The 16389-nt window shown below is 38.1% G+C and overlaps 1 protein-coding gene across 7 annotated transcripts in view; it reads left to right on the forward strand.

Moving 5' to 3' along the window:
* Nucleotides 1-16389, forward strand: part of PLA2R1 (phospholipase A2 receptor 1) — a 72898-nt gene that overhangs the window by 25988 nt on the left and 30521 nt on the right. For all 7 annotated transcript variants that reach the window (XR_006101383.1, XR_006101382.1, XM_042445249.1 and 4 more), the window contains 5 exons: nucleotides 3909-4018; nucleotides 5971-6140; nucleotides 10670-10884; nucleotides 13578-13723; nucleotides 14601-14685. Coding sequence is in view for 5 of the 7 variants with exons in the window: in XM_042445249.1 (XP_042301183.1) it covers nucleotides 3909-4018; nucleotides 5971-6140; nucleotides 10670-10884; nucleotides 13578-13723; nucleotides 14601-14685 (726 nt within the window). In the remaining 2 variants the exon portion in view is untranslated. The remainder of the gene's footprint in view (nucleotides 1-3908; nucleotides 4019-5970; nucleotides 6141-10669; nucleotides 10885-13577; nucleotides 13724-14600; nucleotides 14686-16389) is intronic.

Here is a 16389-nt window from a genome sequence, read left to right on the forward strand (position 1 = left end):
CCCATCTGTTTTGGGCTGTCTCACATTTGAAAGCATATTTATATATATCAGTATTTCTCCCCCTGAATGACCAGTCTTTTAATTCCAATTTAATATGAACAGTGAAATATATGTTCTTATTTGTAGATATGTGAGCATGTTCACTTGCTCTGACAAGTAAAGACCTAGGTATGGGAGGGAGGATTTGACTCCCCCCAAAACTAAGTTGTACCACCAAGACTCTTATATAGCCATTCATGTTCAGGCATAATTGTTCAGAAATGTATTAAATGATCAACATTTCTTTTTTTAATAATTTTTATTGTTCACAAAAAGTAAAACACAATTACATCACCATTCTACTTTAAAAACACAAGCTAAAATACAGATTTACAAAACTGAGGTCTCATTCAAAACTCCAAACCAAAATCTCCCGTGGTGCTGTGGTAGAACATGAACATGAGAATTGGAGTTAATATATTCTATAAAAGGTAACCACTTTTTCTTGAACTGGTTGCAGTTCCTTGCCTCATAGATTCTCCTGGCATCATCTGCAAGTTTCTCCATTAACCATCCTTCCCAGAACTCCTCCTTAATATTAGAAATATTAAGGCAACTGTTGTCATTGAGCCCTTCCAAGAATAATAAAGGCTGCCTGCAGTCTTGGGACCATATACAGAATACATGATGGGCATTTTCATGTGCCTATTGTGCTTGTAAAAGTCTTTGTAGTTAAGGATGTTTCAATGATAAGGGATGGAAAAAGTAATTTGCTCTCCCCTTCAAGTATTTGAAAGTGCAAAATTAATAACCTGTTTGTCAGTATTGATCTTCCCACCCCAAAATAGTTCCAGTGGCCCCCAATGATAAGTCACGGCTTGTTGCTTAAGCCACAAATTGCACAAACCAAACATGATTTCTCTTCCCTATTTCTCGTTTGTTTAAAACAAGTCAGGGCCAGGCAACAGTTGTGGGTTCAAATGTCCTAAAAAGCCATTGTTTTAACAAGCTAGAGTAATTTCAACAGACTACCCAATTTCTTGTTATGATATAATGTGAAGAAGTGCTCTGTCTCTTTCACAAAAAGGCTCTGGATTAAGTGTCTGTTTTACAGAAATTGTCCCTTTATTTTAATTAATTAATTCATGTGTTACATAGATGTTGATGTAATTAATTTATGAGGTTATATTTTATACAAACTGTACCTACTTCTTGTATTTAAACGTAAACAAACAGCCACTGAGAAATTCAGTTTAATTTTTAGTTTCAAAGTCTGATTCAGGTTTATATCCCCTTTTAAAATTGTAGGTGAGGGGATGTACATTATATGCTGCCCCTTCATTCATAGCATGTGGGTGATTTGTTCTTGGCTGCAAGAATATATGCTTACAAAGCTGTCTTGCCTACTTTGTGTTTATTTATTTTTTATTATTCTGATAATTCTGACAAACTGATGATTCCATATCTTGCAGCAAAGTGCTCATTCCTCAGCTGGCCATATGCCATGTGTTTTTATTACTAATTCAAGGACTGTAGAGTGTTGTTTTTTTCTTTGCCCGCCTAATCTATAAACTGCTAACAGAGGGCAAATGTTTTGTTACTAAGGTCAAATTCCTTAAGCTAGCTGTCTAAACACTATCCAGTGATTATCTAAGCACTTTGCCTAAGCCAGCTTTTGGAATGGTATTGTGGAGCTGTCAAATGCTCCGTGAAGAAGGGAAGAAATGTTGCTTATGAAGTTAACAACATTTGGGTTATACTAAGGTCACAAAACTTACATAGCATCATTTGAAATGGCACCATTTTATGCAGGAAGCTACGCCTATAGCCAATTAGACCAGTCTAGACCATTGATCTCAAGGCAAAGAAGCTAGTTCATGGAATTAGGCTGGTGCACATCTAACTTGGTGGCAATTCAGTGTTTAGCTGTTCGGCAGTAACCATGGCTCTGTGGCTTGAAATAGCCAGAGCTGAGCTATTTCTTAAACAGTATGGGCATGTATGGAAGTGCACAATTTAGTAAACAGACTGAGTATCCCTTATCCAAAATGTTTGGGACCAGAAGGTTTTAGATATTTTATTCTTTTTGGTGGGGGAGAGGGATTTTGGAGTACCTGTATTTGCATATATATACCTGATGAGAAATCTTGGAGTTGGGAGCCAATTCTAAACATAAAATTCATTTATGTTTCATATAACCTTATACACATAGCCTGAAAGGTAGTTTCATACAATATTTTAAATAATTTGTCCATGAAGCAAAGTTTGTACATTGAACCATCAGAAAGAAAAGGTGTCACTATCCTAGCCGCCCATGAAAAAAAAGTTTTGTTTTGGTTTGTTTTTTTTGTAATATTTCAGGTTTTGGAGTATTCTATATTCCAAAATTTTCTGAATATTTGGAATTCCGGATAAGGGAGACTCAACCTGTATTATTGAAGTAAGAACGATAAGTCCGTTAAAGGTCTTGAGGATTGGATAGTTTTCCAGAGCACTGCTAATGTGCCCTTTAATCAGTGCTATTATACAGTTTAATGACAGGCACATCTCTCCACATCCAGTTAAAAAGATTGGCTTACATATGATTCAGAAGTTATGCATACCAGGTTGAATCTATATTCAATCATGCTTAGAGTAGGTCAGTTGTAATCAGTGGGACTTTGTCATTAGTAACTTTTCCCATTGCATCTATTATAAGCGTTATTAAGTCTGAATCCAATCCAGTATTTCAAAAATAATTTTTAAATAAATCTAGATAATTTACCTTGAAGTTATTGAAACAAAATATCATTCTTAGTTGCAGCAAATAAATAAGGGATCAGGAGACCCCAAACATCATCTTACCACATCTTAAAAAGAAATAGTTGTTTAAATTCCAACAGTTTATTGAAATAGAACTTGAGGTTGTGATAGCTAGTTCTTTGTTGATCAGCATTGTTGTTCACATGAAGCACTGCTTATGCACTGGCATATCATTTTCGTTTGTAACAGGGAATCATTCTATGTAATTGGCAGAAGGGAAGCATTTTGCATTTCCTAATTAGCAAAGGGACGTCGTACAGATGTAGGCATTTAAATCATAGTGGTACTCCTAGGATGGTAAAACCAAATGGCTGCTAGTTATAATAGCCTATTAACATCATTAAAAACTATTTTTCCATATGCAAACTATAGTCACAGTCCAGCCAGACCTGGACATTTAAAGGCTGCAAGCTTGAGCCTTTTTTCCTGAGTCCAGGCCTCACTGAATTTAGAACCTTTCTTGTTACTAAATGTGCCTATTACCGCATGCTCTGTTAAATTATATTTAACTGTTGTAGTACAAATTGCTGTGGAAAATCAAAATGTTTCATTTATAACTGGATTGTTGAAGGGATAATAGATGCATGGTCAGTGGTTAAATAGATGTGCAGAAAATGATTATAAAAACCTTTTTGGTGGGGGAGAGGGATTTTGGAGTACCTGTATTTCTTGTCCATCCATTTTGCCTGTGTTGTCTATTGTGATAAGCAGCAACTGTACAGATTCTTAAGGTGTATCTACATCGCAGAATTAAAGCAGTTTGCTACCACTTCAGCTGCCATAATTCTATCCTATAGAATTATGGGATTTGTAGTTTGGTGAGATATTCAGCCAAGTCTGTCAGAGAGCTCATCACCAAACTACAGATCCCAGGATTCCACAGGATGGAACCATTGCTGTCAAAATTCTTTAACTCTGCAGTGTGGATACATCCTTAGGCAAAGGTGTTTCCCAACAATTGCTGCCCAGATCTTTTAAATGGAGACATCAGGAATTGAACCAGGGACCTTTTTTACACTCTGTACCACTGGATATGCACTCTTTTCCCCAACATTATCCATTTGGGTGATATTCAAGTATTACATATGCATCAGTATAATAGCAATGACTTTTTTTTATTTCTTAAGGGATGGGAGAGACATGGTCGATATTGTTACAAAGTGGATATAACTCCTCGAAGTTTTAGTCATTCTTCCGGTGGCTATTACTGCCCCTCACTTGCAACAATAACAAACAGGTAACTAACCATAGTAGATCTTTTTAAGCTTTAAAAAGACGTGCAAAGTACTTTACATTCTTGTGTTACCAAAGAAAATAGAACATGCATTTATCTTACTAAATCAATGGATAAGATTGAAGTAAAAAATTCATCCAGATAAAACTAAGCAGAATTTATCATTTCTCTACTAGCTGACTTGGGATGTTCAGCAGCATGCAGTTTTTCACACATGTAAGAATTGTAACATATTAATTCCTTCAGTACTGATTTACAGAACCTCCATTATAAGAAGTATGGGGATGCTTGCTAAAAATCCTGACAAACATATCTCCATTTGTGGTACACACAGCTATTTGCCATAAACTGTTAAAATTGTATGCCTTACTTTAACAACTACATGTGGATAAAATAAGAAGCAATTAAAATGTACAGCTTCGTTCTAGTGTGTTTGAACTGTATCAGTACATCAGGCCCTTACAGATCCCCATCCACACCCCAGTGTTACAAGAAGTGGGGAGAAAATTATCCAGAAAAATGGTTTTTTTGGGGGGGATACCTTTTTTGCCTCTAGATTTAGCAATTTTTTGCATTGGAGGTTGCAGAGACCCCAATTCAAAAATTACCTCAAAACCCAAAATCAAAATTTGCTGGTGGCAAAAATTTGTCCTCAAACCCCACCATAATTGCCCAGCCCAGCCCAGTATTAGCAATTATTGGCATTTTCTCTTGGCTCATTACACTTTATTCTCCATAAACTGTTGTTAGTTTCTAAAGTTGGAATACAATTCACACTTCGTAAATCCCATTGAACTAAGTGGAGCTGTCTTTTGAGTATGGCTGCATTGTAAATGGCGCCCTCCATACGTAGTAGGGCTGGGGAGCGTGCAGTTGCTGCACGCTCCCCAGCCCTACTTTTGGCTCCAGCATGGTGCTTTTGCGCTGTCTGTACTGGGCCTTAGTTGTGGTTATATTTCTAATGCCTTTCAGAGTAATTAGTGACTACCTCTCTGTCATTTTAAAACAGTGATGTTTTACTTTCTAGTTTCTGCATGGTAGCTAAAATGGATGGTTTACTTACTTTTTAAAAATCCTTGGAATATTATGTGCTCGTCTGTGGCACAAACTACATTCTCCTTCTGTCTGCCTCATTATCTCAATACTTACAACAGAACAAGAAGCAGCAGCATGAAGCGTAGCATGAACCTTGTTTGAAACTACTTGGAATAATGACTATTCCTCCTCTGCCATTTGGAGATGTCATTTCTCTTTCACCATAATAAGAAATTAAAGTGTTGTTACTAGACTGCAAGAGAAGAAACTTTAACCCTTATAAAATTAAAAGCATAATATAACTTGGGTTATACCTAGGTAATTGGGGAAAGGAATTAATTATAAGTAACTACACCTAGCAAAGCCAACATGGAGTAGTGGTCTAAGCATTGGACTAGGATTCTGGAGATCAAGGTTTGATACCCCACTCAACCATGGGAACCTGCTGGGTGACTTTGTGCAAGTCACACCCAAAACAACAAACTATACCTAGTAACTTCCAGGCTCTGAATATGAGCAAGTTGTAGTATCTGTGATATAGGCTACCATTTGCAATTATATTCCAAGACACATTTTAAAACCTTGACATATCTGCTTTTCTTACAGTGGTGGACCAATAGAGGGTTTTGTCTAGCAGGTTTGCTTGGAATACCCAGAAATCTAGTTTAGCTTCCGAACCTCCTTCACACCATTTGTGCCACAGTGGTATTGAATACAGTCTGAAATCAGGCTGTTGCAGGTTTAATCTGGTATTCCTATGGCATTCATTCCATTTCAACAAGCTGTTCATTAGGATAGTCTTGTTAATTCAACTGTTTGTATTCTGTATTGCTTAAGAGGAATAAGGAAATAAGAAATTCCTCTCAAGTTGTGATTTAAGTAATCCATTTATTTATTTATTTATTTTAATCCTTTCAAAGGTTTGAACAAGGATTTGTCAACAGCATGATTCACAACTTGGTGAAAACAAATAACACTTATATGTGGATAGCACTGCAAGATCAGAACAATACAGGAGAATACACTTGGCTAACAGGAGAAGGAGATCTTCCTCTGAAGAGCTATACAAACTGGAAAAAGTATGAACCTAGTGAGTTTTGTTCCTAATTGTTCATTGGCAGCTCTTTTAAATATTTGATTGGGGAAGAGGGCAAAATTATATATTTGTTTATTTAGTATTTAATTTATATCCTTCCTTTCTACATCTAATTTGAAAAATGCAAGACACAACTAAAAACTATTTGTACAAAAGTTAACAAACTATTAAAACAACAATTCAGTTAAAAGCATAAAGTTAAAACAATTTAAAACACAATTGAAACATAATAAAAAGATAAAATATAGTGTCTTTAAAAGCCCTTTCTTCCACATGAATTACTGTCAACAGAAGGACAAGAAAGAGGGGACTAATCAAATTTCTCAAATCTCTCAGGAGAGAATTCCACATCCTTTCTGCTTTCTCTCTCTCTCCTTTTTCTACCAGGCTGTTTTAATTTGGACAAGACTGTGGGCTAAATCCAACGTTAATTCCACCCATTGGAATAGACCTATTAAAATGTTTGGGCCTTGTTGTTTGTCACAGCTAGCCTAACTCCCACTGATTTCAGAAGGCATGCTTTAGATAGAACTAATGCTGGATAACATTAAAATTTACTTCTGGAACAGCTGAAGAACCATCATTGTAATACGTTGCAAATTTGATCCCTTAAATACAAGCCATTAGTGTTTGACAGTCTTACTATATACTGTAAGATTTTTTTTTTAAAGCACATCAGGGATAAAGAATATCTTTCTCCCAATCAATGCAACTTGCTCAAGATAGAACTGCTTGTACTGGATTACAAGCAGAATAACAGCATAGAAGTAAATTGTTGTTTAAATTGACAGTGTGGTTGCATGTAGGAACAACAAGTAGGAACAGTGTTAATTATGAAGGTATAATGGAGGGATGGACAACCTGGGGCTACATAGTCACCCAAGTCTGTTGATATGGCCCTCAAATATTCCAGACTCCCTGGATAACCCTTTTTCTGGCCAGAGACAGAGAGAAGTGGGGTGGGGAAAAGAGGTGAATAATATGAGAATTGTCTGTACTAAAAGCCTTCAGGAGTGACAATTCACCTTCAAAATAAGCTTCTGAACCACAGTTCTTGGATTTTTCTCTAAAAAAAAAATTTTTTTTTCCAAAACCAGAGCCCATTCATACTACAAAATGACCATGCTATGATTCCACTTGAACAACCATGGCTGCATCCTGTGGATTTAAATAAGGGACTAGAGCTCTCTGGCTGACAGTTCTAAACGCCCCTCCATAAACTGTATAAATGAGGGTTCCATAGGATACAGCCATAGCAGTTGAAGTGGGATCATAACCCAGTAACTGTGTAAGATGAAAGAGCTCCAGAAGTGGATTGTCTAGTCAGTTTTGATTTTGTGTTTGCATTTTGTTTTATTGACAATCCATATGGCCCTTATAGGGTCCCAAGGACAGAAAATTGATCCCCAGAGCCGGCAAGGTTCCACACCCCTGGTGCAATGAGAAACATTTTCTAGTTACTTTCATAAGCAAATTTAAGGTGTATTTCGAATATAATCTTTTAAGACTTTATGACACACTCTGATCAGTCATCATGTTTTTGTCTTAAAAAATGTTTAAAGGAGTGAAAAAAGTTACAAAAAGGGTGTGTGTGTGTGTGTGTGTGTGTGTGCGCGCGCGCGCATATGTAATAGTATAAATTATGAGATTAAGTAAAGATTTATTGCCTATTAATGAAAGCCAGAGTGGTGTAGTGGTTTATTAATTGGACTATGACTAGATAAATCCCTCTTCAGCCATGGAAATCTATTTGGTTGTTTTGGGGAAGTCACACACTCTGAACCTCAGAGGAATGTAAAGGCAAATCTTGCCAAGAAAACCTCATGATAGGGTTGCCGTAAATTGGAAATAACTTTCATTAAAGATGGGGGACAGCTCTTTCTCCCACCATTACTTTATTCCACTGTTGGTGGGCTGTTCATTTGACCCACAAGCTACATGCAGTTCCTGACTGCATTTTTCTCCCCACATAACTTTTGGATGATTTTTTTTATCCTCCAAACCACCCAGAACTCTGTATTGCAGTTTGCCTTCTCAACTCCCAAAACCTTTTCCAGCCATCTTCCAGCTAACATAGGGATCAGAAGTGGCATGACATCACTTCCAGCACTCCAGGAGAAGGTGTTGAAGTGAAAATTGGTTGCTTACCTTTGGCATGGATGTTAGATGCAATAGCAAGTTCTGGGTAGATTGCACTATATTTCACTATAACCACACTTAAACATGCAACTGTATATTTACTCAGCAATAAAGCCCAGTGTATTCAGTACTGCTTGCTTCCTTCTAAGCCTATTTACAAGGTAACTTATAAAGAGGCCTGAGTAGCAATCTCTTTTGATCAAGGACCCAGTCAGCCTCATTGTTATAATTGCCTTCTCAGTACTTAATTTGCACAGCTGGCATAAAACTGTATTTTGTATCCATAAACATTTTATATCTTCTTACAAGGCTGCTGTGCATCTACTGAGGTCAACAATGTGGCCATCTTTTTCTTCTTATTGAGACTCCATTAGGTAAAAGATATTATCATTTTAAGGAAGCATCACTTAGCAGTTTCATTTACTTATTCATTCCATGCACACTTCAGGGTCAAGAATGATTGATTTACAAGGAGAGTGATTGCTCTGGTTAGTCTTTCAACAGTGACCTCTACTGGTTGAATAAAGGAAAAATACTAGCAGACTTCAAATATGTTAGTTATATAATCTTTATATCCTTTCCCTACAAAATTGGGACTTCCATCTATATAATAGTATCTCAATACAGAAATGTTTTGAGAATGATTTTTTAATGTGGCAGTAGTGTTATATGGGAGTTCTGTGAATATCTTGGTGTTTCCAAACAATACCCCAGTAACATAGTTTCAGACATTTTGACTAAATCTAGAAAAAAATCATGTCTGTATAGTCAAGTTACAGGGAACGGAAGGGGATGAGGCAAACTCTTTATCAAATTGGTAATGACCAAGAGCAGAGCTGTTTTTACATCTTAGCCTTAACATTTTAGTACACTAAGGATTCAAATCATATAAACACAGTTGTGAGGGTGGTGTGGCTTCAGTTAGTTTCTGGCTTATGGGAACCCTAAGGTGAACCTATCATGGGGTTTTCTTGGCAAGGTTTGCTTGGAGGGGAGTTGCTTTTGCCTTCCTCTGGAGCTGAGTGATTGTGACTTGCCCAAGGTACCCCATGGCCAGCAGGGATTCTTACCCTAGCCTCCCAGTGTGCTAGCCCAACATCAAATCACTGTATCGGTTCCCAGATGTTTTCAGTGAAGGCATTGCAGTTGAACTATCAGCTAAGTTAGCTTTAGTTCTGCACTTGCCATCATACACAATCTTGTATATTATTTACTTGAAATAAGTCTCACTGTATATCCAGCATAGTAGGGCTTGCTCACTGATAAATGTGATGTAGCAGTAATGTAGGCAAACCTGTAGATTGCCCCTGGGTTAAAAAATTACTTTTCCAACAAAAGAAAATGATAATGTTATTTATCCCCTAAGGGTCTATTGAATCAATTAGTTAAGATGTTAGTTAAGTTAAAACATAATTAGGAACTTGTAAACTATGAAATTTAGATACCATGTGAACTATCACCAAGGCAATTACAGTGGACCTTTGTTATACGCTGGGGTTTGGTTCCAAGATTCCCCCTGGATAACAAAATCTGTGGATGCTGAAGTCCCATTAAATAAAATGACATAGCAAAATGGTGTCCCTTATAAAAAATGGAAAATCAAGGTTTGATATTTGAAATTTATACGTTTTTGGAACATTTTCAAACCGTGGATGCTTGAATCTGTGTATAAAAAATCCTTGTATAAGAAGGGCCAACTGTACAACTTTTGAAGTTCGTTGTAATTTTCTTTCACTTGCCTCACAAAATAAATTTATCTGCTGTAGGCTCATCTTTCTACAACATTCTAGATGATCAGACATTTTTTGCTACAGCAGGAAACATTCCTGCTAATTTGTTAAAAAAAATTGAGATCTAATTTAGCACTAGCAGAGTAGAAAGTGCTGCTTGTATATTTGGCTGGGGGGGGGGGAGCAGCTTAGCAGGCACTTTCATTAGCCAGACATATCTCATAGGGGCAGTGGCATGATGAGACCTGACTACACAAGGACATCTTGGATACCCCTTGGAGCAGGTGCGGAAAATGTGTGGAACCAGATGTCGTATGGGCATTGAAGTCATCACTCTTTGTTGAAATTTTCCCTGTCCTTTAGACGGCATTTTGAATGTGTGGTGCAAGAGAAAGGCATTATACATAATTCATATTAAGCATGACCTTTTTAAGAAAATGTGTTTTGATATTTGTTAAAATATGGAGTAGTCATACTGTGCAAACATAGGATTTAGTATCAAATATAGCAAAAGCCAAAGAGCAGTTATGACTTCTGAAGGTGACCTTGCTTCTGTTTTCATCTTCTGGAGAGAAAAAGCCTGTGTTCCAAACCAACTCCACACTGAATGTATATTCTTAAAATGCCCCCCCCCCCCCCCCATCTCTATTGCAGGATATCCTGGAGGATGTGTTGTTATACAGCAGGAGGAACCCATTGGCTTTTGGGAAGTGAAAAACTGCACAAGTTTCAAGGCCATGTCATTGTGTAAGCAAGAGACAAAATTCTATGAAGAAAAAGATCCTTATGAAGAACCTCATTTTGCAAAGACCTATGATTCTTGTATGTTTGGATGGGAGTCTAGCCATAATCTGCTCAACTGCTACAAGGTAAAAATGAAAGTCTTACTGAAAACTCAAAAGGATGGATGTAGGGCACCCTGTTATACGGAAAATAACACAAAAGCTAAGGTCATAATCCTGCTGGCCAATATACAGTAACTGGTGTTGGTAATGGTGTAGCTACAGGACTCCTCAGGAGTAGGCGGAACAGATTTTTCTAGCAATCAAGATACCTTTCTCTGTTATTCCCCTGCCACCACTACAAGCCACATCAAAGGTGCCTTATGCACCTTTACAGCAATATAAATTACCAAATCACCTCAAACAATGACACGCATTTCCTTGATTCTATGAACAAGGGATGGTTTTGATTTTTTTTCATTGAATCCATATGTTTGTTTGGTTCATTGGGAAAAGAAATTCAAAAGTATCTTATTAAAATTCTATTATGTATTGCTGAAATTGTCCTTCTTTGGGATTAAAGCTGCCTTGACTGAGTTTCTGGAATTTCTGAGTGGGAGATGGCTGCATGCTGTCTTTTCTGCCTGTACATGTAAATGCATGTGCATAAATAACTAAGGCACCATGCAGTGCACAGCCTGCCATTTCACACATTCCAGATGCTGAGATATATTTTGAATTGCCACACAATATTGTCATTTTGGGGAGAGATGGAATCCCTATATATATTGAACTAGAAGAACAAATGGCATCTAGGCTTTGAAATAAAAACAATGCAGAGAGAATAAGTGGATACAATGTAACAGTGAGTAGAGAAGCAGGGAACTATTATCTTTCTGTTACCATTCTTTTCTCCTTTGTATGATTGAGGATCTGTTCAGGTCATCAGGACCAATGATTGGGTGGAATAGAAGCCAGTAGATATTGCCAAGGTTTTTGTCTTTGGGGCAGAGCAGGCACAAATCCCACAATTTTTGAATCAACAAGAGCAGAAAGAGCATGCCCCAGCCATACTTGCAATAAACCAACCCACGAGCATTTGGTACAGTCGGTCCTCTGCATCCATGAATAATGATTCAAACATCAATGGCTTCAAAATATTTTTTAAAAATATTATAAAGAAACCTTGATTTTGCCATTTTATATAAGGGACACCATTTTACTATCCATTGTATTTACTGGGACTTGAACATCCATGGTTTTTGGTATTCATGGGGGGTCCTGGAACCAAACCCCAGCAGATACCAAAAGCCCACTGTATACAGGCATACTTCAGTTAACAAAATGTCTGATAAGGAAACTCGTTTTTACAACCTCTTGGCACACCTGTCCAGTCCTCCCTACTTTTCTTTCTCATCCCTGTCTAACTGGACTTTTTTCAGCAACACCGGCATTGGGAGGATGGTGAAGGAGGACTGAAGAAGCACAGACTTTTTGTGCAACAGTATGTCTGCAGCAAAACAATGCAATAAATAGAGCTTAAGCTTGGAAAGAATGGGATTCTGCTCTAGCCAATCCTACTGCAGCAGTGCTTACCTGCATACAATCGTTAAGATGAACAGCAGCTGCCTCCAGAATCCTTTACTGAGCATATGTGAACCACAAAAAAGAGGAAATGGTACAGCAGATAAACCTGCCTCACCAGTACCCCCAACATGCTAAGACCTCTCTCTAGAAATCATAAGATTTAAGTAGAAGTTGGTGAAAGGGAAAAAAATCATCCCTGGCTGCATTTTGTAGAAGCTTTCAAATGGTGTCTAGAAGGTTCAACACATTTTTCTTATGCAAGGCTTTCCCAACTTAGTTGTTTGATTTCACATATTCATGTTGTGGGGTTTTTTTGGGGGTGGATTTGCTGAAACATGTTGAACTGCTCTTCTTTTTTATTGGTGAAAGAACCCATCCTTATTATTTCCATGTTATTTCTGGCTCTGGCACCAAATTCTGTTAGAGAAGTAATGTTCAGAAGCACATCTACTTCCTCAATGGAGATATGCCTGTATAGCAGAATGACCTCATGTGTTTGCAAGACCTGAGCAGGGCAGTTAATGTGGGGAACTCTTGGAGGTCTCTCATTCATAGGATTGTCATAAATCAAAGTTGAGTTGACAGCTTATAACAACAAGAAGAATGGCCTCAAAACAAAATGCTGCTGAAGGCCCATTCATTCTCAGTGCGGTTGGCACCTGCTCTTCCTAGTCTCATCTCTACAGCCCAGGTGACTGAGACAAATAACAGACAAAACTCAAGGCAGTTTTTATATAGGCTTCTCTCACAAGTACCAGATAGTCTTGAGCTGGCCAGGCACCAGAGAGGGTTGTTGCTGCCTGAAAAACCTGTAGGGAAGGAGAAAGGAGTGCTGAAAAAAATTCACTAGGGCTCAAAACTGCTGTCATTGAACTTGGAAGTGGTGACCCTTGGGTATAGGGGTTTTATATATTTATTTCTTCTTTCAGCTGTGACATTTTAGATGTTGTAGAATGATATATAGCATTTTATTTGTTACATTTACATCCTGCCTTTAGGCCATGAAGTTTAAGATTGTATGCAAGGTCCTCATTCCCATTTTTATTCTTACAGCAGCCTTGTGACATACATTAGGTTGAAAATATGGTGATTCGCCCAAGGTGAGTCTGCATCCAGATTTCCAGACTCGTCATTCAACATTCTAATATGTACACTGCAATATTGTACACTGGGTAGAGAAAACAAAAGGAACAATCTGTATTTCACATAGAGTAAACACATTCAATTCAAACTTTTGTTATTTTGTTATACAGGTATTTCACAGTGAAAAGGTACTAATGAAAAGATCTTGGGCTGAGGCAGAAGGTTTGTGTCAAGATTTTGGAGCAAATCTTGCCAGTTTTACACTTGCCTCTGAAGAGGATTTCCTGATCAAACTTTTGAACACAATGTTTCATATGTGAGTCTGCCCCCCCCACACACACACACATTGTTCATTGTTGTAAATGAACATCTGGAACTGTGGTGGGAACGAAATTTGTTTAACATGGTATTACATGTGTGTAAAAGTAGTTTATATAGTCAATTTATCTTCAGAAAGGTAGAAAAAAGGTCACGAGTTAATCCAACATATCAACACTCCAGAATGATACAAAGCATTCTGTGAGGAAAGGCAGATAATTTTTATTAAGACTAGCATGCATTTTATAGATGAGAGATGCAGCTACATTGTAGAAATAGTGTAGTTTGACACCACTTTAATTACTGTAGCTCCATCCTGGGTAGTCCTGGGATTTGTAGTTTTACAAGGTCTTTTACCTTGTCGGCCAAAGAGTGCTGATGCCTCACAAAACTGCAACTAAAACTAGGATGGAGCCATGCCAGTTAATGTGGTGTCAAACCTCATTTTTTTTTACAGTAGATGCACCCTATGTGAACAACAAGCCAGGATGGTGGTGATGGCTATGGACCAATAAACTTGCCGTGGAGATTTTGAAGAGACTTGTTATGCAAAATGAAACATTTTGTGCAGTGACTGAACATCACCTGTTGGAGAAAATAAAGTAATATTATTGTCACTGTTATGGAAAGGTAAATTACATTGTGATGTAAAAGATTACATGGAGGCTGATGACTGATAATGATTATTTGTGCAATTTGTAATTAAAAATAGTCTGCAGCGGGAGAAAAATCCAACCCCCACTCCAATCCATTTAGCACAGTTCCAGCCACACATTCCATTTTGATGATTGCCAAGATTACCATGGTGGATAATGTATTTTCATCTGTTATCTTTTCTTTCCTTCTTTCTTTCTTGGTCTGCTTTCTAATTACAGTGGTGAAGGAAGACAGTTTTGGATTGGACTTAACAAAAGGAACCCATTGTCTGGAGGATCCTGGGGCTGGTCAGATGGAACTCCTGTAAATATTTGTTGTTGTTGCTGCTGCTGCTGTTGCTGGGTGCCTTCAAGACATTTCCAGTTTATGGTGGCCCTAAGGCCCTAACACCATCACGAGGTTTTCTTGACAAGATTTGTTTAAAACGAGATTGTCCTTGCTTTCCTCTGAGGTTGAGAGAGTGTGACTTGCCCAAGTCACCCAGTGGGTTTCCATGTCTGAGTGAGGATTCAGACCCTAGCCTTCCAGAGTGATAGTCCAACACAAAGCACTACACCACACTGATTCTGTCTCTCTTTCTGTCTCTATTACCTCCAAGGAGGCTTAACAAAATAGAAAACAACCCTGTTAAGCTCCTGTTCCTGAGGGATCCTGTGGTATAGAACGGGATATGGCTTCAAAGGTAGTGGTGGTAGGAAAGATTGGAGAAAATCAGGTGTCTCAAGTTGTATTAGTGGAAATGCTTTTTTTCTCAAGCTGAGCTAAGCAAAGTGTGCTCTTCCAGGTTCTGTTAGATTGCAACTGCCACGAGCCCTACCCAGTTTAACCAGATGTCAGATATATTGGAAATTGCAGTCCAGCAACATCTTGAAGATACACTTCATCTACATCTCCATTTGATACAACACATTGTTCTGGTCCCATGTGAGAAATTTCCTGCTTATTCTAAACAGGATTCAGCCTATGTTCATATGGTAAAACAGAATTCTGACTGATTTTCAGTAATGAGCAGTATACTGGTGCATGATACTCAGTTACTCCTTGTGAATTCAAATCATGGCTTATTAGAGGAGAAACATGCCAAACTCTTTATTTCAGATCTCACACTGAAAATTTTTTGGCCAAAGGCTGTGATTTCTTTAGCTGTTTCCACAAGTAAGAGGAGCAAAGGAACAGCAGCTGGGCATTGTGTGCACCAGCAGAATGCTTGTTACTTATAAACAAGAGTTCTCTGTAGTCCTGGCTTCTAGTAGTGCCTGAACTTGGTATGAACTTAACACATTTTCAGAGTCACTGGGTCAGCCCTTACCTGAATGAAACTTTAAATAATGACATTCAGAGTAATTTTAAAATATCCAAAGTACAATGTGTAATATGGGCAAGGTAGATGTAATTAAAATAAACAAAGAGATAACAGTCATCTTGTACAAAAATTCTGTACTTTGACTGCAGTCATCAAACTGTTTGAGAATTATTGTACCATTTAGCATGAGCATGAACACATTGTTCCTGAACTTCTGTAGAAAAAAGAACATAAACGTTTACAGTGACTTAAGTGGCCCTCTATATACCACTATGTCTGCAGTTTAAAAAGTACGTTCATAAGAGTACCCTTAGGAGGCTAATTTTCCTCACATTCTCTTTTCTGTTGTTTTTTGGGGGAAGGTAATGGCCTGTCCAGGGGCACGTATGCTACTCCAAAGAAAGACCCAACACAGAACTTTGGCGATGAATGGCCACAACTATTTATTGATTACAGCTGCAGTTAATTGGCACATGCATGGGACCAGCCTACCTGCTGCCTGATGAAACCAAACCTCCAGCTTCCACCAGGGGACAGAAGTGGAGCAATGGGACACCCCAGGCAATAACCCCAGTGCTTCTACTTGAGTGGGGATGCCTGAAATGCCTCCAGTCTCCACCTGGGTCAGCCATTTCTGGTGCATTCCCCTCTCTAGGTCCCATAAGGGAGCCCCTTGCCTGTACCCTTTCCAGGGTACTGACTCC

The sequence above is a fragment of the Sceloporus undulatus genome, chromosome 1 (genome assembly GCF_019175285.1).
Source record: "Sceloporus undulatus isolate JIND9_A2432 ecotype Alabama chromosome 1, SceUnd_v1.1, whole genome shotgun sequence".
Classification (NCBI taxonomy): domain Eukaryota; kingdom Metazoa; phylum Chordata; class Lepidosauria; order Squamata; family Phrynosomatidae; genus Sceloporus; species Sceloporus undulatus.